The sequence below is a fragment of the Camarhynchus parvulus genome, chromosome 29, assembly GCF_901933205.1.
Source record: "Camarhynchus parvulus chromosome 29, STF_HiC, whole genome shotgun sequence".
In the NCBI taxonomy this organism is placed as follows: Eukaryota; Metazoa; Chordata; class Aves; order Passeriformes; family Thraupidae; genus Camarhynchus; species Camarhynchus parvulus.
In genome coordinates, this window is record NC_044599.1 from 1624841 (window position 1) to 1647774 (window position 22934).

Here is a 22934-nt window from a genome sequence, read left to right on the forward strand (position 1 = left end):
ATTCTGTCAGGCACGTGCCAGCTTTTCCTCCCGGGGGAATCCTTTCAAGTATTCCCTGGCTTTGCTCAGGTCCCTTCCTTTGAAGTATTCCCTGGTTTTGTTCGAGTCCCTTTTCCTGTCCCCAGTGCTGCTCGTTTGCTGCGAGCGGCTCGCACACGGTTCTTGCACCGTCAGTTTTTTGCTCCACGGAGCTTTCCTGAGAGGAAAACACTTGGACAGGAGCCTCCATCCTGTTGGAGATCAAAGATGAGGGGCTCTGAGGGAGGAATTGGTTGTGCCTGCTTGGTCCATCCATTGATCTGGGGGTTCAGGATACCTTGGATCGCTCATCTTGCCCTGCTGGATCTGCTCCTGGCATGGTCCTGATGAGCTCTGAAGTGACCCCGAGGCACCAGCAGGACCCTCAGTGCTGCCATCCATGTCCACCCTGATGGCACCAAGTGGGATCATCCCACCCCTGCTCCTCCAGCTCTTCCCTCATTGTGTTTTCCACCCCATCTGCATCTCCCTGGGCTGTTGCCAAATCAACTGCAGAAGGAGGAAGAATTGCTTTTTTTTCCTATCCTTTTTTTTTTCCCCCGAGTGGTTTTTTGAGGTTAAACATTCCTATCTAATTCAGCTCCTTGGGGTGTACCACAAGCTTGTCACATGTAATAAATTGGCTCATTTATTAGCGCCAACACGGTCAAAAGCAAACAAAGTGGCTTGTGGATTAATCCTGCCCCTGTTTGGGATAAGTGGTTTGATCCAGGCTCTTTGCAGGGAATAATGGACACGGCAGAGCAGTTCTGACTGATGAATTGGGCTCTTCACTCCAGCCCCTCCATTCTCCTGGTCCATATATCGATGTTATTTAATTAACCCATAATTTGCAATTACTGTGGGCCCAACCCTCTGCAAAAAATAAATCTGTGCAGTGGCACCCAGTAAGGAATTCTCCCAGGAATCTGGCAGTGGGAAAGAGGGGAAGCTCAAATCCCTGCTGGCTGTGACAGAGGAGGATCCCCTCACCCCAGTGCCAGGCCAGTCTGCTCACTGGGAGCACACTGGGATGTGTTTGAGACTCAGGGGAGAGTTCTGGCATCTAGAACCTGTTAAATTGTTAAATTCCCATTTTCCAGGCATCCCTTGAGCTTGGAATGGGGATCACTGCCCAGGATGGACAGAGGGAAGTTTTGGCTGGGATGGAAGATTCTGCTCAGTTTGGGAGGGGAAGGGGTCACAAATCCTGAGCTTTGTGGTTCCCTTCCCACATCCCCCTGTGCTTCCAAGGGCTTTTATCCCCTCCTTTAGCCCAGGGATCACACCCAGTGTCCCTCAGAGGTGTGGGATGAGGATGTACCAGCACACAGAGCTCTGTGTAAGATGTCACACTCCTCTCCAAGGAGAGCTGGAGCTTATTTAGGGCAAACTCTGCTGTTGGAGCTCCTGGTGAAGGTGACTGGGCTAAAATGGGACCGTGCCTGGACATGGTGTGTGTGCTGTGGAAATAGCACCAAAATAGTTCTGTGGATCCCCCCTTCTCACTGCTCGTGGGGGCCCGGGGGGATCCACTGAGCTATTTCTGCCAGCCCTGCTGAGGGGAGGGTGAGGCACAAAGAGCCCCTGGAAAATGAGATTTCAGTGTTTTGGCTGGGCAGAGATGTGTTGGTAGCTCTGGTGTTCAGCCCTGAAATGTGGATTTGGGGCAGGGAGAGGGGTCAGGATTTGCAGGGGCTGTGCCAGGGCTCATTGTCACCCCTGCAGCCACCTCCAGCCTGGGGTGAAGCATTGCAGGAGCTTTTCCTGGGGTTTCAGGCCATTCATGGATTTCTGGTGTGTTTGTTGTTTTTCTCCATGCCTTGCTTCTTTTCAGAGGAGCTCAAAAATAAAACCTGCCTTCCTTTGTAATTTTTCCAGTTAATAATGGAGATTAAATCTCCTTGTGCTGGGCTCAGAGGGGCCCCCCACATGTGCCACAGCCTCGGGACAAGGCAAGAGTTGGCACCCAGAGAGCCACAATCCCCATGCTGACCCCTGTGCCCTTTGGTGCCCTGCAGGTCCCCAGAGCAAAGTGTCCCGCTGCCAACCCAACGAGCACAACTGCCTGGGCACAGAGCTCTGCATCCACATGAGCAAACTCTGCAACGGCCTCCACGACTGCTTCGACGGCTCCGACGAGGGCCCGCACTGCAGGGGTAGGTTTGGGGGTCCCAGGAAAGGGGGGGTCCCCAATGGGGTACCCCCCCAATGGGGTAGGAGGTCCTGTTTTGGGATGAGGTTCCTGTTTTGGGATGAGGGTCCTGTTTTGGGATGAGGGTCCTGTTTTCTCCTCTTGAGTGAGAGCCCCACCACACTCAGCTGTCATGGTTTGATGCTGGCTCAATAACAATGCAGCCATAAAAATATATTTTTCTCAAATGAGTGTTGTGAGATAACCCTAAATCTAACTCTAACCCTAACCCTAACCCAACCAAAAACAGAGGTTTGGGGTCCCAGGAAAGGGGGACTGCCCCAATGGGGTAGGAGTGATGAGGTTCCTGTTTTCTCCTGTTGAGTGTGAGCCCCACCACACTCAGCTCAGCACGGTCTGTCATGGTTTGATGCTGGTGCAATACTATAAAAATAGATTTTTCTCAAATGAGTGCTGTGAGATAACCCTAACCCTCACCCTAACCCTAACCCTAACCCAACCAGACAGAGGTTTGGGGTCCCACAGTCCCAGGAAAAGGGGGACTGCCCCATGGGGTTCTCCCCAGTGGGGTAGGAGTGATGAGGTCCCTGTTTTTTTCTCTTGAGTGTGAGCCCCACCACACTCAGCTGTCATGGTTTGGTGCTGGTGCAATACCAGTGGATCCATAAAAATGTATTTTTTTCTCAAATGAGTGCTGTTAGATGCAACCAGAAACAGAGGTTTGGGGGTCCCAGGAAAGGGGGGCTGCCCCAATGGGGGAGGAGTGATGAGGTTCCTGTTTTCTCCTGTTGAATTTCAACCCCACCACACTCAGCTCAGCAGAGCCACAGATCCAGAGATTATCCAGAGCTACTTGGAAGTGAAATGCCCATCATTCCTGAGCCTGCAGCCATGAAATAGCTGCATTGTCTCCTGGGCTTAAAAGCTCCAGGCCTGGGGTTCTGGTCCAGATAAGAGATACCACTGTGGGGTTCTTTTTCCTAATTTCCAGGAGCTTTGTGCCCTGCTCCTGGCCTGTCCCTGTGGCTAATCCTGCTGGAAAACTCCCTAAACCGGCGTGCTGCTGTGCAGATTAATCGCTCAGAAATGTGTGTCCTGGGCTGACCTTGTGTTCCAGAGCCTCGCTGCTCCCCAACCCTTCCCTGCCTGCCCTGGGGGGCTCCTGTCCTGCTCCACCAGCACCTCTGACCCCAAAGGGCTGCTCCCTGCTGGGATCCAGCTCCTTTCCACTGCCTGAATCCCACGGGAGCAGCTCCTGCAGCTGTGCTTGAGATGAGAATTAATATTTCAGCGAGAGCTCTTGTTACTTAAGTGGGATCTGATTTTTCTGAGCCACGTGAGCCGTGCTGGGGCAGCTGCTCAGGGCTTTGGGCACCTGGTGCTCGCAGGTTTGGGCACGCTGGGGCTGCCAGCCCTCAGGGGGGCTTGAGCTGGGTGCTGAGTCCCCCGCTGCCCGCGGCTGGTGCCACCCCAGGGAGGCATTTCCTGCATTTCCTGCATTTCCTGCATTTCCTGGCAGCTGCTTGCAAGTCCCAGCCTGCCACTGCCCCAGGCGTGGGCAGGTGAGCTGTGACCTCAAGGTGTCACCTCGAGCTGTCACCCTGAGGCATTACCCCAAGCTGTCACCCCAAGTGATCACCCTGAGCTGTCACCTTGAGCTGTCACCTCAAGCAATCATCTCGAGCTGTCACCCCAAAACGTGACCTCAAACCATCACCCCAAGCTGTCACCTTGACCTGTTACCCCAAGTGATCGCCTCGAGTGGTCACACTGAGACATCACCCCAAGCTGTGACCCTGAGCCATGATCTCGAGCTGTCACCCCAAGCAATCACCCTGAGCTATCACCCTGAGCTGTCACCTCAGCTGTCACCCCAAGCGATCACCTCAAACTATCACCCTGAGCTGTCACCCTGAGGTACCCGTGTACCCCAAACCCTGAGTACTGGCTGTCACCTCAAGTGATCACCTCAAGCTGTCACACTGAGACATCACCCCAAGCCATCACCCCAAGCTGTGACCCTGAGCCATGACCCCAAATTGTCACCCCGACCCCTGCTCCCTGTTAGGTGTTCCTAATTGGGTTAGGTGATCCTGATGGGGTCTGGTGATGCTGCTCACCCAACCCTTGGTGCTTGGTGTCCATCCTGGCTGACATCCTCTCTCTTCCATCCCTGTAGAGCAACTGGCCAACTGCTCAGCTCTGGGCTGCCAGCACCACTGTGCCCCAACGCTGTCCGGCCCCGTGTGCTACTGCAACCACTCCTTCCAGCTGGCTGAGGACAGGAGGAGCTGCAGAGGTGGGGCTGGGCTGGGCAGAGCCCTCGGTCCCCCCTGGGGACGGTGGCTCCTTGGGGACGGGGCCGATGTCACTGCTGGCAGCAGCGCTGGGGCTTGAGAAAGGGCATGGGGAGAGCTGGGGTCAGCACGGGGCAGGTGGGGTGGGATTTATGGGATGGAGTGGGATGGGATTTATGGGATTTATGGGATTTATGGGATGGGGTAGGATTGGTGGGATTGATGGGATGGGATTGATGGGATGGGATTTGTGGGATTGGATTTATGGGATGGGATGGGATCCATGGGATGGGATTTATGGGATTTGTGGGATGGGATTTATGGGATGGGATCCATGGGATGGGATTTATGTGATGGGATGAGATTTATGGGATGTGATGGGATGGGATTTATGGGATGGGATGGGATGGGATGAGATCCATGGGATGGATGGATGGATGGATGGATGGATGGATGGATGGATGGATGGATGGATGGATGGGATGGGATTTATGGGATAGGATCCATGGTATGGGATTGATGGGATGGCATTTATGGGATGGGATGGGATCCGTGGGATGGGATTCCCTGGCAGGCTGCTGTGAGGGTCCCTTTGGCTCAGGCATCATCCCCTCCTCTCAAGCTCCACCTTGGAGAAACTGTGGAGCTTCATTTCCTCTTCAAGCAGCAAAGGAGGGTTTTATTCTGGTCCAAGATTGGTTTTTTTCCCTCTCTTTCCCAGACTTTGATGAATGCACCGTGTATGGGACCTGCAGCCAGACGTGCACCAACACAGAGGGCTCCTACACGTGCAGCTGTGTCGAGGGCTATCTCCTGCAGCCAGACAACAGATCCTGCAAAGCCAAGAATGGTGAGAGCCTCAACAGGGAGAGCTTCAGGCGGTGCCTCAGGGCAGCTCTGCACACCATGGCCCCCTGAATTCTCCACACTGGGCTCTTCCCTGGGGTTACACCCACAGGACTGAGCTGTGCCCTGACCCTGTTGTCGCCTTTTTGTCCCCAGAGCCTGTGGATCGCCCTCCTGTGCTGCTCATTGCCAACTCCCAGAACATCCTGGCCACGTACCTGAGCGGGGCCCCCGTGCCCAACATCACCCCCACCAGTGCCAAGCAGACCACGGCCATGGACTTCAACTACGTGGAGGACACGGTCTGCTGGGTCCACGTGGGGGACAGTGCCTCCCAGACCATCCTCAAGTGTGCCAAGATCCCCAACCTGAAGGGCTTTGTGGAGGAAAGGTCCATCAACATCTCCCTGAGCCTGCACCGTGAGTGTCTGTTCCCCGTCCTGCTCCCCCATCCCCAATTCCCAGGCCGTGGTGGGTGGAACTGGGAAGGAGGCAGCTTGCCACAGGTCATTCCCTTTCCTTTTGTTATTATTTTCATCCAGTTTAGTAATTTCTTGGTGTGCAGATATGAGGAGAAATGATACAGGGAGGAGTGGAGCAGGTTTTGGGATGGAGCTCTTGCTTTCTTTGGTCCCACCCCATAAAAATGACCAAGTCCCACCCCAAAAAGTGACCAAGAACAAACTCCCAACCCAAAGGTGCCTCTGTGGGTGCCACTGAGTCATGCTGTGAGTGGCTGGTGGCATTTCCCTCTGCTGGTGGCCAGAACGAGTGTGGTCACAGCTCCGTGTCCAGTTTGGGTTTGCTGCTCCCAGCTCTGCAGCCAGGATGGGAGGGGGAGTTACTGGTTGGGATTTTGGTGCTCTCTGAGGGGTCCCTGTGGGCTTCCAGCACCTTCCATGAATGCACAGAGCAGTGAGTGCCGCAGCTGGGGAGAGCTGGGATGTGGGACACCATTCCTGTCACCGCTTTTATCCTTTGCCCAAATCGTTTGGGGTGGAACTGGGGGATCTGGGGCTTGCAGTGGGTCTCTGTCAGGTTTTTGCTTCCCCTGGGGGTGTCTTTTGCCTCCTGAAAACGGGGAGGCTTCCAGTGGCGCCTGTTGGGTGAGCAATGGCTCATCCAGCAAATTGGGATGGACAGATTTCTGCAAAGGAGTGAAGGTCCTGGGTGGATCTAAGAGCTGAGAGGGATTCTGTGCTGAGGGGAGTGGGGTTTGAGCTGGGATCCTGGGGGTCCTGGAGGTTCTGGGGGTCCTGGGAGTCCTGGGGATCCTGGGGATCCTTGGGGTTCTGGGGGATCTGGAGGTCCGGGGGGTTCTGGGGATCCTGGGGATCTTGAGGGTCCTGGGAGTCCTGGAGGTTCTGGAGATCCTGGGGATCCTGGGGGTCCTGGGGATCCTGGAGGTTCTGGGAATCCTGAGGATCCTGGGGGTCCTGGAAGTCCTGGGGGTCCTGGGGATCCTGGGGGTCCTTGAGGTTCTGGGGGGTCCTGAGGGTCCCGGGGGTCCTGGTGGTCCCGGGGGTCCTGGGCTCTGTGTGTGGCAGGGCTGGGCAGGCTGTGGCCGCTGCTGAGGCTGTGTGTGCACAGTTAATTGAAGCTCACCCTGTGTATTTTTAGGGCTGGGTGTATTTTTAGGGAGAGGCCTCACCCTTTGCTCTCCCGGGCCGTAGATAACGTGGAGTTGAGCAGGACAGGGCTCAGCTTCCTGCTCCCCTCCTGGGATTTTGGGGTTTCCTTGGGATTTTAGGGGTATCCCTGGGATTTTAGGGGTGTCCCTGGGATTTAGGGGTGTCCCTGGGATTTAGGGGTGTCCCTGGGATTTTGGGGGTCTCTTTAGGTGCCCCTCTCCCTCAGAGCAAGGCTGGTGCATCACAAAGGAAGCGGAGCAGTGAATTCCCCCAGCACTGAGGGAGCTGGGGTGAGGATGAGGAGATAATGTCACTCTCCTGCAGGACACTGTGAATCCAATTAGTGCTTTCCCTCTTTATTTCCTTCTTTATGGCATTAGCTGCTCCCAGCAGGAGTGGGGGCCTCCCTGGTGCCTGCTGCTAATGGGGTTTGAGCTGCAAACCCCTCTGATGGGGGGAGATTGATGCTGAGGGGCTGGAGAGCAGCAGGGGGAGACCCTGGGATGAGCCTGGCTCCGATGGCTCCCCTGCCTCCCTGTCCTGCAGAGATTTCTGTCACTTGTGCCGTGGGAGACGTGGTAAATGAGGGCTGTTAACAGCCCTTGGCACGACCCGATGTCCTCGGAGCTTTATTGTTCCCCTTGGTCTTTACACTCCCAAAGATTTCTGCTCTCCTCAGGGCTTCCTGCAGCGCCTCCCCCTCGGCTCCCACTTCGCTGCCTGTGGATGTTTGTCACAGGCAGTGATTTCCTCACTTGATCTGAGCTGGCTGCTTCACTACCCCCAGGTCTTTTTCTGGGGATACTAAAAATCAGAGGCTGGTGAAGCTTTCCATCCATTTCTCTTACAAAAATTCCTGTTTTGTGCTGGAATTGGATAATTTCTCTCCACCATCAGTTGGGCTGAGGGGCTCTGGGTACCTCAGGGCTTGGTGCCAATGGCCAGCACAGGTGGGACGATGTGGGGAGGGGTCCAGCCTGTCCCCACCTCCACAGGGACCTTGGAAGTGGCACCGTCCTGGGTGCCCAGTGTCCCTCTGTGCTCACCCCCGTGATGAGAATGAGGCAGGGGAAGGGCTCGTCCTTCCTGCCAGCGCTGAATTGTAACAAGAGGAACTTGTTTTATCCTTCCTCCCATCCTGCTGTCCCTCTCCTCCTCTCCGTGTGACAATCCTGCAGTGTTCCATGCCTGGCAGGCTCAAGGACAGAGGCTCAGGCTGTCCTGACCCCTTGGAGCATCATGATGGCACAGGGGGGTTCACTCTGAACCCCCTGTCAGCCCTAAACCCCTCTGGAGTGGGGCAGGGGACAGTTGGGGACCTGTCACAGCTCCCCTTGGACCCTCAGTGCTCCGTGGCAGCTCCTTGACCTCCGAGGACTTTGTGATCCCGTGGGTTTTCTCAAGCAGATTCCAACCTCCACGTGTTTCCCCAGACAATGTCCTTGTTTGTTTGCACTTGGGCTTCCAAGGAGTTTCTGAGCCAAACAGAGCACTAAAAAATAATAATTAAAATCTGTTGCTGGGCTCTTGTGCTGCTGCTTTTTGTGTCGTGGCCAGAACTCTCTGCTCCCCCAGCTCTCCAAGCTTATCCTGCTGGCCTTGTCGCCCCATCCTGGGGTTGTTTCTCAGGGATCACATCCTTGAGCAATCCTGGGCTATGGAGCCAGGGAGGAAAAGCAGCTGTGCTGGGGGGTTTGTGCCTCCTTCCATCAGATTCACGTCCCTGTCCCCAGAGGTGACACCAGGAGGTGGGGACACCTCTCAGGACTGTCCTTAGGATGCCACCTTTAGCTGGCAGCAGGCCAGGGCTGTGCTGGTCACCTCTGGTCCCCGTGCTGGCGTTGACAGAGGTGTTAAATCCCCGTCTCCGGTGCTCTGTGCTCGGGTGACACTCAGGGCAAGGCAGGAGCCCTTTGCTTGCACTGTGGAAAAATACTGGGGAACATGTGCCAGGAGTGAGAGCTCTGGGCTTGTCCCTGGCTCTTGGGGTGGCTGCCCTGTCCCTGTCCCTGTCCCTGCCCCTCCCCTTCTCACTCTCTTTTGGTTTCTTTTTCCCCTTTCCTGTGGTTTTTTTTTTTCGCGCGGTCAGAACTGGGAGTATCTGATCGGCAGCTGAGCTTGGTGATGCCAGGAAATGCAGTGATTGTGCTGGCACTGCCTCATCCCAGCTCTGCTGCTGCTCCTTCCCAGTCCCAGTGCCACCCTCCCAGTCCCAGTGCCACCCTCCCAGTCCAGCACTGCTCCCTCCCAGTCCCAGAACTGCTCTCCTGTACCAAAACTGCTCCTTCCCAGGCTCAGCATGGCTCCCCCAGTCCCAGCTCTGCTTTCCAGTCCAGCTCTGCTCCTTCCCAGTCCCAGCTCTGCTCTCCCAATCCCAGTGCCACTCTCCCAGTCCCAGCACTTCTCTCCCAGTCCAGCTCTGCTTTCCCAGTCCCAGCACTTCTCTTCCAGTCTCAGCACTGCTGTCCCAGTCCAGCTCTGCTCCTTCCCAGTCCCAGTGCCACTCTCCCAGTCCCAGCACTGCTTTCCCAGTCCCATCTCTGTTCTCCCAGTCTCCTTCCCAGTCCCAGCCCTGCTTTCCCAGTCCCAGCTTTGCTCATTTCCACTCTCAGCATGGTTCCCCCAGTCCAGCACTGCTCCTTCCCAGTCCAGCACTGCTTTCCCAGTCCCAGCACTCCTCTCCCAGTCCAGCTCTGCTCCTTCCCAGTCCCATCTCTGTTCTCCCAGTCCCATCACTGCTCTCCCAGTCCAGCACTGCTCCTTCCCATCCATCACTGGTTTCCCAGTCCAGCTCTTCTCCTTCCCAGCAGGAGCAGTCACCAACTCTGCAGCTCAGCAGGCTCCTTGCAGGGCTGCTGGGCGAAGGCTGCAGAGGTGCCACGATTTATTATTTCTCAATTTAAGCTTTGTTGTTTTCCTTTCTAAAACAAACCCCCGGGAAAGGGTTTGAAATATCAGGACATTTGATCCTGAGTGCATTATAAACCCTAAACACCAACAATCTGGCCAGCATTAAAATCCCTTCCTGGGCAACATCAATCCCAAGCCGCCCAGCTCAGGGGGTGTTTTCATTGACTCCATTTCAGTGTCACTTGGAATGGGCTGTCCCTGTGCCAGCAGGCAGAGAGAGGAGCTGGGACAGATTGATTTCAGGGCCGTGTTGCTCTGCAGAGGAATCCAAGTACATTTCTTCCCCCACTTTGCATGGAAAGCTGTTTTTCTTCCTTGCTGCCTCATCCTGGCCAAGAAAGAGGCTCCGACGTGAACTCACTTGGCAGGAGAGGGGGATGATTGGTAACTTCATCTCGTGGTTCCTTTCTGTTGGTTTTTTTTTTTTTTTATTTCTTTCTTTTTTAGCTGTTTGTGGCTGTTCTTGTTGCAGTGAGGAAGGAAAGTGGGAGATGGGGGAGAGCAGAGGGTGTGAGGGAGAGAAGGGAATAAATGGGATGGGGGATAAATGGGAACAGAGGATAAATGGGATGGGGATAAATGGGAACAGAGGATAAATGGGAACAGAGGATAAAGGATGACAGGATAAATGGGACCAGGACATGGAGGAGAGCAGAGGACAGGGAAAAGCAGGGGATGGGGGAGAGCAGAGGATAGGGGAGAACAGTGGATAAATGGAGCAGGGGATAAATGGGAACAAGGAATAAATGGGAGCAGAGGATAAATGGGAGCAAGGGATTAATGGGAGCAGGACATGGAGGGGAAAAGGGATAGGGGAGAGCAGGAGATGGGGGAAATCGGGATGGGAGAGAGAAGGGGATAAATGGGAGCAGGGGATAAAATGGAAGCAAAGGATAAATGGGAGCAGGGGATAAATGGGAACAGGACATGGAGGGGAAATCAGGGGGATGGGGGAAATCAGGGGATGGGGGAAATCAGGGGATAAATGGGAGCAGGGGATGGGGGAGAGCAGGGGATAGAGGAAATCAGGGAACAGGGGAGACCAGGGGATAAATGGGAGCAAGGGGTAAATGGAGTGAGGGATAAATGGGAGCAGGATATGGAGGGGAAAAGGGGATAGGGGAGAGCAGGGGATGGGGGAAATCAGGGGATGGGAGAGAGAAGGGGGTAAATGGGAGCAGGGGATGAATGGGAGCAGGGGATGAATGGGAGAAGGGGATGGGGGGAACAGGGGATGGAGGACACAGGGACTGTCTGGGACTGTACACTCACACCAGCTCATTGTGTGGCAGGGGACAACATCACGATGGTGACTTTAATCAGTCTGTTAACGAAGATCTGACGCTCAGGACCCCGCTGTGGCTCTGCCCAGCACCTCTGACTCCCCTTTCCTGCTGTTTCCCCTCGTGGGGAACAGAAATAAATCCCCCAAAGGGGACTGAGACCCCCTGAAACCCCCCCCAGGCTGTGGTGGCAGGGCTGAGCTGCATTCCCACATTGCTGGGGACAAAAGGGTGACACAAATGTCCTGAGTCATCAGGATGCCCAGAGATGGGTTTGATTTCACATGGACAGGAGCGTGTCTGTCCCAGCACACATCTGTCTGTCCCAGCACACATCTGTCTGTCCCAGCACACGTCTGTGTGTCCATCCTGCTCTGCCTCGTGCCAGGCTCACTGCAGGAGCCCCCTGGGACCCCTCCTGGCCCCATTTCTGCTTTCTCCTCCCCCCCAGATCACCCCAGTGCCGGGTTCCCATCGAGCCTGTGTCTCTCTCCTCTCACCCAGAAGGAAGCCAAGTGCCCCCATGCCTCCCCCTCAGCCTCTGTGGGATATTTGTGCCCATGGAATGGGCTCATTAAGGCAGAGTAATTAGCAGTCCCTTGGCTGCCCTCCACAGCTCATTCCATTCCCTGTTCCTGCTCTTCCCACCTCCTGTGCCTCAGCCAGGCTCTGCAGGGATGCTGTGGGGTTGAGCCAGGACATGGGGAGGAGGGAAAGTTTGGGGTGTCCCCACTCTGGGGAGCTGCAGGTGGTGTCAGAGAGGGGCTGGAGAGGTTCTGGTGGTCCCTTGGACATGGGAGATGCAGCCATGGAGCAGAACATGGCCTCAAGAGGAGGCAATTTTGGGGTGTCCCCACCCTGAGGAGCTGGAGATGGTGTCAGTGAGGGGCTGGAGAGGTTCTGGTGATCCCTTGGACACGATTCCCATTCAGATACAGCCATGGTGCTGCACCAAAATAGAGAAGAGGAGGCAATTTTGGGGTGTCCCCACCCTGGGGAGCAGAGATGGTGTCAGTGAGGGGCTGGAGAGGTTCTGGTGGTCCCTTGGACATGGGAGATGCAGCCATGGTGCTGCACCAGAATAGAGAAGAGGAGGCAATTTTGGGGTGTCCCCACTCTGGGGAGCAGAGATGGTGTCAGAGAGGGGCTGGAGAGGTTCTGGTGGTCCCTTGGTTCCCCTTCACTGGGGTTCCAAGGCACAGACAGCCCGTGGACTGGGGTGTCCCAGTGCTCTATGGAGGAGGGCAGTGCTCCAGCCTGTCCCCAAGGCTGGCATGTCCCTCTGAGGGGGCTGTGTCACCCCCTGAGGCACATTTGGCTCGCTCAGGTCGGGCGTGAGCACTCGCAGAGCCCCAGGGATCCATCCCAGCACCGACTCAGACGTCCTGGCTGAGGTCCACCAGCTTCCACCCAGCGGTTCCTCCTCTCAGAGAAACATCTCAGCAGAAAGGGGTGTGTGGGGGGGGTGAATTTATTTATTTTTGAGCCTGCTTTGCTGAGGCAACCAGGCTGACGTGCCGGCTGTGGTGGTGGCGGCAACCGTTCCCCCTTCCTGCCCTGCTCGGACACAAGGACTTGGCTGTTCCTGGGAGCAGGGGGGACCCTCAGGGTGTCCGTCCGTCCGTCCGTCCGGCGCCCTCGGGGGCGGGAGTTTGTCTTTGTGCTCGTCCTGTTAACATACTTCTAATTAAGGAAAATTGTCCCCAGGAGCAGTGTTTATCCAGGCCGGGTCACAGAGACGGGCTTGTTCTCCTCGGGAGAGGATGTCTGTGGAGGGGGAAAAGAGACAGAAATTCCTCCAGATTATGGCATTATGTAAATGTATCAAACGGATCATTCCCTACAAAAAAAAAGGAAAGTAGGAAACCGATGGATTTCAGCAGCCCTGGGGATTGCATTCCTGACGAGCCTCCGTTCCTGCGCCGCCGGCGTTTCAGAGCCGAAATATTCGGCGACTTTTCCAAGATGTTTTTCCTCCCAGGCCGCGTGCCCTGGGCGCCTGGGGGGGCTCTTGGGGCCACCCCCCAGCCCTCCCAGGCTTCTTTTCTTGCTGGGTGGCAATTTGGCCACGGTTCCTGCTCGTCCTTTGGGGTGGGTTGTGCCTGGAGCAGGGGACGTGGTGTTTGCTGCTCTCCGTGGGATGTGGTGTGGATGGGCAGCTCTGATGTGAGCCGTGGATTTTGTGGTTTGTGTCAAGGCTGCTTGACCCTGAGGAAGCAAGAACCAGCTGTTTATAGGACTTCAATATTCTTTCTTTATTCTTTATTTCTTTATTCTTTATTTCTTTATTCTTCTTTATTTATTATTCGTTATTTATTCTTTATTTTTCATTATTTATTAGTCGTTATTTAAATATTATTCGTTTGTGTCAAGGCTGGTTGACCCTGGGGAAGCAAGAACCAGCTGTTTATAGGACTTTAATAGTCTTTATTTCTTTATTATTCTTTATTTCTTTATTATTCCTTATTTCTTTATTATTCCTTATTTATTCTTTATTATTCGTTATTTTTTATTCATTATTTCTTTATTATTCGTTATTTATTCTTTATTATTCATTATTTATTATTCGTTATTTAAATTTTATTCATTTGTGTCAAGGCTGCTTGCTGGGGAAGCAAGAACCAGCTGTTTATAGGACTTTAATATTCTTTATTTATTCTTTATTTCTTTATTTATTCTTTATTTCTTTATTATTCTTTATTTCTTTATTTTTCTTTATTTCTTCATTATTCGTTATTTAAAGCCAGGTGTTGGCCGTGGTGGTCGGTCCATCTCTGTCCTCTGTCCCTTGTGCTGGGCCAAGGGGGAAAATGCTCCTCAGCAGAATGGGAACGAGGATTTGGTGTCAGAGCTCCGTGCCCAGGGATGTTTCTGGCTGCTTCAAGCAGAGCTGGGACCTCTCCTGCCCTCCATCCCTGTCCTGCTCTCCTGGGAATGCTCCCTTGAGGGGTAGCATGGAAGTGGAATTTCTCCCAGACTTGGAATCGGATTTATTAAAGTTGGAAAAACCCTCTAAGACCCTCAAAGCCAACCACTAACCCAACCCTGCCAGATTGTCACCAAAATGTGTCCCCAAGTGCCACGTCCACATGTCTCAGGAGGAATTTCTTCATGGAAAGGGTTGTCAGGCATTAGGAGGGAGGTGGTGGAGTGCCCATCCCTGGAGATGTCTGAGGAACATCTGGATGTGGCACTCAGGGATGGACTCGATGGTCCTGGAGGGTTTTTCCCACCTCAGGGATTCTGGAATTCGGGGATTGAAAAGTTGCAAAAGCCCTCTAAGACCCTCAAGTCCAACCACTAACCCAGAGCTGCCAGGTCATCGCTGAAACTTGTCCCCAAGTGCCACATCTACATGTTTGAGGAGGAATTTCTTCATGGAAAGAGTTGGAATTTCTTCATGGTAAGGCATTGAGAGGGAGGTGGTGGAGTGCCCATCCCTGGAGATGTCTGAGGAACATCTGGATGTGGCACTCAGGGATGGACTCGATGGTCCTGGAGGGTTTTTCCCACCTCAGGGATTCTGGAATTCAGGGATTTTTTTTGCTGTTTTGATTTTTTCCTGAGCTTGTTGAACCTCTGTGGGTACAGGAGGTTTCTCCTTTTCCTTGCTCAATGCTTGAGGAGCCCGGAGGAGCTGCTGGGTGGCTTCATCCCCCTCACAGCTGTTTGAGCACTGTCGAAATCCCTGGGTTTAATGCGAGGGAAGATTTTGTGTGTTTCCTTCCTCCTCCTGTCAGGCCACAATTGATGTGTTTGCAGACTGCACAGCAACTGATTCATGCAGAGCAAAGTTATTTGCTAGCTCAGCAAAGCTCCTTCCCCAAAAAAAAAAAAAAAACCAAACCCACAGCCCTGCAGTGCCTCACTGGGAGTGGGGTAAATCCAGTTAAGGGAGGGAGAACTTTGGGGTTGCAGCTCCAGTGGGAAATGTGGGAATTGTGTCAAGGAGTTCTTGGAGTGGGATTGTCCCACCTGGAGCTCTGGGATCCCACCAGGAGAAGGAGGCCAGGGTTGGAGGGTTGGAGCCAGGCTGGGAGAGCTGGGGGTGAGAAGAGCTCAGAGCTTCTTCCAGTGCCAGAAGAGGCTCCAGGAGAGCTGGGGACAAGGACTTGGAGTGACAGGACGCAGGGAATGGTTTCCCACTGACACAGAGTGGGGTTAGGTGGGATTTTAGGAAGAAATTCCTCCCCTGGATCCCTGGAAGTGCCCAAGGCCAGGTTGGATGGAGCTTGGAGCAACCTGGGATAGTGGAAAGTGTCTGAGGTGGGACTGAGATGATCTTTTGACCCAAACCAGTCTGAGATTCTCTGAAAGGGGAAAATGCAAGCTCAGTGTGACAGAGTTTTGTGGCAGGGACCTCAGGAGCAGCTTGGTGGGGATCACTGGGGCTCCAGGGAGAGCTCAGAGCTTCTTCCAGTGCCTGAAGAGGCTCCAGAAGAGCTGGGGACAAGGACTTGGAGTGACAGGACACAGGGAATGGCTTCCCACTGACACAGAGTGGGGTTAGGTGGGATTGTGGAGATTTTGGAAAGAAATTTTGGAGATCTGGAGATTTTGGGAAGAAATTCCTCCCTGTGAGGGTGGGGATGCCCCTGGATCCCTGGAAGTGCCCAAGGCCAGGTTGGATGGAGCTTGGAGCAGCCTGGAATAGTGGAAGGTGTCTGAGGTGGGACTGAGATGATCTTTTGACCCAAACCAGTCTGGGACTCTGTGAAAAAGGGAAAATCCAACCCGGTGTGACCAGGTTTTGTGGCAGGGAGCTCAGGAGCAGCTCGGTGGGGATCACTGGGGCCCTGGCGGGTGTGAAACCAGGAAACATCTGTGAGGGTGGCTTTTGGGGTTTCCTGAAGTTGCCAGCCCGCCCGTGTTGAGCAATTTTAATGAAGTTCCGTCATCCTCCATCCTCCCTCCCTGCTGGCAAGGCCACCTCCTCCCCACAAATGGGGCTCCTGGCCTGGACCCCATCCCTGCCCCCGTCCCTGTGAGGTTTTTTTGGCTGCCTGTCCCAGGAAGAGCCTTGGAAAGCTGAAATTCCCCGCTCTCTGCCCCCACCAGCTCCCTTTCCAAAGGCTCTCAAATAAATAAATCTTGGGAAATGAGCTCGGCGTGTCGCAATCGCCGAGGTTGAGCAAGGAGAGGGATTCATTCCAGGATGGGAATTTTTGGGGGGGGAGAGGCACCCGAGGGGGGCTCTGGGACGGAGGGGGGTGGTCTCTGCCCCTGGGATTCTCTCTGGAAATCACCTATGACCCTTCCAGGGGACAGGGTCAGCCCTGCTGGTCCCCTCAGATGGGTTCAAAGGGTGTTTTTATGGCCATGGGTGGTCGTGGGACCATCCCTGGGCATCCATTCTTGATGGGGGACACCGGGGGAGACTCCCCCCTCTCCAAAAATTGAGAAGGAGCTGGGTTAAAGTGTCTGCAAGCCAACGCCAGGGGTTAAAAATAGCTGTTTTCTAAATTAGCTTCCCCAGAAGTTCGAGAGGAAATCCAGGTTTAGCTGAGGCTACAAGAAAGAGCTGAAAATAATAATAATAATAATGATGATGATGATGATGCTAAAACAACAGTGGTAATGAGAAAGAAATAAAAAGTGATTCCTGCAAAGGAGAAGGGAGGATGGTGAGCAGGGAGAGAAGGAGCAAAGCTGGAAAACAAAAGCCTTTGAGGAGGGTAATGCTTTCCAGCTGCAAAAATAAAGCCTGGGAGAGGAACAAGTGCTTGCATCATCCCCAGCCCTGTGCTGCCCTGCTCGGAGCTGCGGCTCATCTGGACACCCCCAGCTGGAGCAGGACCCTCTTTTCCCCTGGTCTGGGGCAGGATGGGTGTGAGGGAAACATGGGGCTGGAATTCTGTGCCTTGTTTTGGCCGTTTTCCTCTTTGAGCGTTGGGCTGGACTCAGCTCCAGCTCGGAGGGAGAGGTGGGAAAGGGACTCTGGGATGGGACAGAGGTGCTTGGACCCCTCAAGGAGGAGAATTTGGGGGTCTGAGCCATGGTGGGGGCCCCCTGAGCCGTTCTGCCAACGCTCCCCATCCGCCCCTGCCTTGGATCTCTCCTCCTGGTCCTGTGACTCTGACTCAGCCACGCAGGCGCCAGCCAAGCCCTGCTTTTTTTGGGGAATTAATTCTTGCACATCCCTTTGCTCGAGTGTTTCTCGCCCCAGCAGGGCCCTGCCGCCCCCTCCCCACGTCACAGGGGGGTTTGGGGAGCAGGGTGACAGCAGGGCTCTGTCTCGGGGGCAGAATGTGACCCCAATGTGCATTTTTAGGTGGTTTTCATCCCAAACCCCTCTTGCTCCAGGAGCTGGGGGGTCCTGGTTGGAGCAGGAGCCCCCCCAAACCCTGTGCCAGCCCTGGCACGTTGGAACCCTGTTTGGGGTTGATTTCTTGCCTTGATTGAGGTTGTTTCCTCCTTGTTTGAGGTTGATTCCTTGGTTTGGGCTGTTTCCACTTGATTTTACATCCCTTTGCTGATGTAAAATCCCCCCTCCTCGTGTCACAGGGGGGTTTGGGGAGCAGGGAAGGGTGGTGGGTGACAGCAGGACTCTGTCTCAGGGGCAGAACTTGGCCCTTGGCCCTCCAGTGTGCATTTTTAGGTGGTTTTCATCCCAAGCCCTCTTACCCCAGGAGGTGTAGTGTCCTCCTTGGAAGGTTTTCATCCCAATTCCTCTTGCCCCAGGAGCTGGGGGGTCCTGGTTGGAGCAGGAGCCCCCCCAAACCCTGTGCCAGCCCTGGCACGTTGGAAGCCCTGCACCAGGCTTGGTTTGGGGTTGATGCTCATTCCTTGGCTTGAGCTGTTCCCACTTGGTTTTACGAGCTGCCTCTCGCCGGGTGGTGACTGCGGGCTCTGCAGCCTCGCCCTTCCGGAGCAGGGGGGTCAGTGTCGGCATCTCTGTCCCCATCCCTGTCCCCATCCGTGTCCCCATCCCTGTCCCCATCCCTGTCCCCTCCCTGTCCCCATCCGTGTCCCCATCCCTGTCCCCATCCCTGTCCCCATCCCTGTCCCCTCCCTGTCCCCATCCGTGTCCCCATCCCTGTCCCCATCCCTGTCCCCATCCCTGTCCCCATCCCTGTCCCCTCCCTGTCCCCATCCGTGTCCCCATCCCTGTCCCCATCCCTGTCCCTCCCTGTCCCCATCCGTGTCCCCATCCCTGTCCCCATCCCTGTCCCCATCCCTGTCCCCTCCCTGTCCCCATCCCTGTCCCCATCCCTGTCCCCATCCCTGTCCCCTCCCTGTCCCCATCCCTGTCCCCATCCGTGTTCCCATCCCTGTCCCCAGGGCCACAAATGAGCTGGATGAGCTACCCTGGCTCGCTCAGGGATGGGGATTGGGGTTTGTGCCCCCCAAACTCGCTGTGTGCTCATCCCAGCCCGGCTCTGTGGATGGAGAGCCCCGGGACCAAGGGTGGGGTGGGGGCATTGCAAAACCTCCTGGCTTGCTTCGTGTTTTCCGTGCTGTGTTGGTTAATAATTCAGTGCTGTCTGGCCCTGCTCCACCAGGGCTGTCTGGGTCTCACTGACCTTGGGGTCCTGAGGATGGGGGGCTGTTCTGGCTCATCCTTGCTCATCTGGGGCTGTGTGAGTCCTGCTGACCTCAGGGTGCTCAGGCTGACAGGATGCTGTGGCTCATTCCTGGTCCTCCAGGGTTCTCTGAATCTTCCTGATCTTGGGGTCCTGGGACTGGGGGTCAACTGTGCCCCATCCTTGCTCCTCTGGGGCTGTCCAGGTCCTGCTGGCCTTGGGGTGCTGGGACTGGGGGGTCACTGTGCCCCATCCCTGCTCTGCCCCATCCCTGCTCTGCCCTGTCCCTGCCCTGTTCATTCTCACTGTGGTGCTGCCGTGGTGGTGATGCAGGGTCTGGGGAGACACCAAACCAAAGGACAGCTCTCCAAAACCCTTGGGATCTCCGGGAGATGCAGCCCCTCAGCCTGGCCTCTGTCCTGGCAGGCTCAGGAGGGGCTGAGCAGCTGAGCCCTGGCCAGGCAGGAATTCAGGCACGTTGGGTTGATCGGATTGAACTGGTTTAATTAAATACTCACTGGCTTTCACTGGTTTAATTAAATCCTCACATGCTGCCTGCCAGGTGCTGCCTCTCACCTGCTCCAGGCTGTCCCTGCAGCTCTGGATCAGCTCTGCTCCCACCTTGCCCAGCGGGATGTGCCCTTGGTGCCACGTGTGCCATCTCGTGGGGCTGTTGGAGCCCCTTCCCTGCTGCCCACCCCCTTCTGCAGCAGCCCCTGGCAGAGCTTCCCCTGCCCCTCTGGGATTCCTGAGGGATCAGTTCCCCATATTCCTGTGGGATGAATTCTTAGGGTTTCTGCAGGGTGAATTCCCAGTGTTGCTGCAGGGTGAATTCCCAATATTCCTTCAGGATGAATTCCCAGTGTTTCTGCAGGATGCTCTCCTGGTGTTCACACCAGATGCTCTCCTGGTTGTGTGTGATGTTTTTGGCTTGTCTGGGGGCTGCAGATCTCCCTGGGGAGCAGAGGATGGGATGCCATGGGTGCTGGGGGTGCCATGGGTACCCTGTGGGTGCCATGGGTGCCCTGTGTGTACTCTGGGTGCTATGGGTGCCCTGTGGGTGCCCTGTGGGTGCCATGGGTGCTCTGGATGCCCTGTGGGTGCCCTGTGGGTGCCCTGTGGGTGCTGTGGGTGCCCTGTGGCTCCATGCAGGATGATCCTTGCTAGGGGTGCAGCTCCCGGTGCCCTCATGGCTCCCATGGCCTCATTCCTTGGCCGTGCTGCTGTTTGTGACCCTGGGGGGCTCCTGGCTCCGTCCTCACCCCCCTTTCCCTCCCTGTCCTGGCCCAGATGTGGAGCAGATGGCCATCGACTGGCTCACGGGCAACTTCTACTTCGTGGATGACATCGATGACAGGATCTTTGTGTGCAACAAGAACGGGGACACCTGTGTCACCCTGCTGGACCTGGAGCTCTACAACCCCAAGGGAATCGCACTGGACCCAGCCATGGGGTGAGTCCTGGGAATTCACCACCCCTGGGGACAGCTGGGGACCCTCTGGGCTGGGGGGGTTTCCTGTGCCTTGTTGAGCCCTCCCTGCAGGGACATTTCCCACCCACCTGGCCCAGCTCAGGATAAACTGCTGCTTCCAGCTCGTGCTGCACAGCCTGGGCACAGCTTTGCTGCAGATTTTGGGAGCTCGAGTGGCTTTTAGGAGCTAGATTGGCTTTTGGGAGCTGGAGTGGGGTTTTTGGGAGCTGGAGTGGGGTTTTTGGGAGCTGGAGTGGGGTTTTTGGGAGCTGGAGTGGCTCCATGCGCAGCCAGAGCAGCTCCCTTGTGTCTGTGTCTCTGTCCAAGACATGGGCACAGCTTTGCTGCAGATTTTGGGAACTGGAGTGGTTTTTTGGGAGCTGGAGTGGCTTTTGGGAGCTGGAGTGGCTTTTGGGAGCTGTCTTGGCACAGCTTTGCCCCATGTTTTGGGAGCTGGAGTGGTTTTCAGGGGCTGGAGTGGCTTTTAGGAGCTGGAGTGGCTCTGTGCACAGCCAGAGCAGCTCCCTGGTGTCTGTCTGTCCAGCCACTGCCTCCTGCACAGCCCTGAGGATGAGCATGCCAGGATGCTGAATCACGGGGCCAGCTCAGGGCACCCCTGGCAGCTGCCAGCCCCCAGGAGCTGCTGTGGCAGAATAACCACTAAAGAGGAAAATTCCCCTCCTTACCAGCTGATGGGCACTTCCCTCTTGGCTGGGATGGAAAGAGCTGGTGTTATTGAGCAGAAAATCAGGAGTATTTCATATAAACAAACAAATTTCACTGAGAATCCGGGAGAGAGCTCCAGGGCTGGTGCAGACAAGCCCCAGGGGTGACTGAGTTAAGTCCCTTTGGCTTAACACAACCCAACCTGTGCCTGCGGGTCTCTTCCAGTGACACCAACACATCTGAAGCTCCCAGGAACTCTGTGCCATCCTTGTGGGCATCTGTCAGAACCCAGGAAATTCCTCTGGCTGCCCTGAAGGGCTCAAATCCCTGCCCAGGGGGCTCAGAGACCTTGGCACAGAGCCCAAGACCCCTGGGACTGTGATTTAGCCCTTGGAAAAAACAAACACAAACCTTCATATGCAGAATTACAAGTCAAGAAAGTTTTAAGTAGAACAATAGTTTGTCATGGGGTGAAAAATAGATTTTTGGGAATTTAGAATGGGGGTTCAGGATGAAAGATGGAGGAATCTGGGCATGTCCAGCCTTTCCCCTTCTTCTTCTTCTTGGCCTCCATCTTTTGCTGTGATGGTGGCACTTTTGGATTGGTTTAGAGTAGAAACTCACTGTTGAACATAGACGATAGGTATTGGAAAGTAATTGTAAATATTGTACATGGAGTTTTTAGTATAAAAAACTGACACCACCCCAAGGGCTGGAAACAATCACCAGCTTTGTGTGAGGAGCTACAAGCCACAAGAGTTTGAGTAGAATGACAGGGAATTAGTCACAGGGTGAAAATGTAGAATTTTGGGGATTTAGAGTGGGGGCTCAGGAGGCAAGATGGAAGAATCGAAGTGTGTCCAGTCTTTCTCCTTCTTCTTCTTGGCCCCCATCTTCTGCTGTGATGGTTTTAGATTGGTTTAGAGTAGAGAGAAACTGTCTAACATAGGTGATAGGTATTGGGAAGTGATTGTAAATATTGTACATGGAGTTTTTAGTATAAAAAACTGACACCACCCCAAGGGCTGGAAACAATCACCAGCTTTGTGTGAGGAGTTACAAGCCACAGGAGTTTGAGTAGAAGGAGTGAATTAGTCACAGGGTGAAAATGTAGAATTTTGGGGATTTAGAATGGGGGTTCAGGGGAAAGGTGGAGAAATCTGGGCATGTCCTGTCCTTCTTCTTCTTCTTCCCTTCTCCTTCCTCTGCCTCCCAAAGCTCACCCTGGCTCTGAGCTCTCTCCCTGCTCTTGTCTCACAGCAAGGTGTTCTTCACCGACTACGGGCAGATCCCCAAGGTGGAGCGCTGTGACATGGACGGGCAGAACCGCACCAAGCTGGTGGACAGCAAGATCGTCTTCCCCCACGGCATCACCCTGGACCTGGTGAACCGCCTGGTCTACTGGGCTGATGCCTACCTGGACTACATCGAGGTGGTGGATTACGAGGGCAAGAACAGGCACACCATCATCCAGGGCATCCTGGTGAGTGGGTTTGGGGGAGAGGGAGCCAAGCGTGGCGTGCTGGGTGCTGCTGGTCTGCAGTTGTGACTTTAGAGGTCCAGCAAAGAACGTGCTGAGCACTGAGTGTGGTCCTGCCAAAGATGGTCTTGATGGGCAAGACCACAGTGATGGCCAGTGGTGGACAAGAGACATTGGGTGGGATGGGCATCACTGATGGTCAGTGATGGACAACAGCTATTGGGTGGGATGACCATCACTGATGGTCAATGATGGACAAGAGCCATCGGGTGGGATTGGGTCTTTTGCATGTCCTGGAGCTTGGCTCTCACAACTCCTAAATCCCTTGTGGCTCTCACAACTCTTGAATCCCTTGTGGCTCTCACTACCTGTACACCACCAGCTCCTCAATCACTTGGGGCTCTCACAACTCCCAAATCCTTTATGGACTCACCTGGTACCTTCCAGATTGAACACCTGTATGGTCTGACTGTCTTTGAGAACTACCTGTACGCCACCAACTCCTCAATCCCTTGTGCCTCTCACAGCTCTGAATCCCTGATGACTCTCACAACTCTTAAATCCCTTGGGTCTTACAACTCTTAAATCCCTTGTGGCTCTCACAGCTCCTAAATCACTTGTGGCTCTCACAACTCTTCAATCCCTTGGGGCTCT

General features: G+C 54.8%; 1 protein-coding gene across 6 annotated transcripts in view; it reads left to right on the forward strand.

The window, feature by feature from the left end:
- LRP1 (LDL receptor related protein 1) overlaps nt 1-22934 on the forward strand; it is a 100448-nt gene that overhangs the window by 22485 nt on the left and 55029 nt on the right. For all 6 annotated transcript variants that reach the window (XR_004061428.1, XM_030967037.1, XM_030967033.1 and 3 more), the window contains exons 3-8: nt 2040-2177; nt 4353-4472; nt 5192-5320; nt 5473-5736; nt 19954-20116; nt 22061-22283. Coding sequence is in view for 5 of the 6 variants with exons in the window: in XM_030967033.1 (XP_030822893.1) it covers nt 2040-2177; nt 4353-4472; nt 5192-5320; nt 5473-5736; nt 19954-20116; nt 22061-22283 (1037 nt within the window). In the remaining variant the exon portion in view is untranslated. The remainder of the gene's footprint in view (nt 1-2039; nt 2178-4352; nt 4473-5191; nt 5321-5472; nt 5737-19953; nt 20117-22060; nt 22284-22934) is intronic.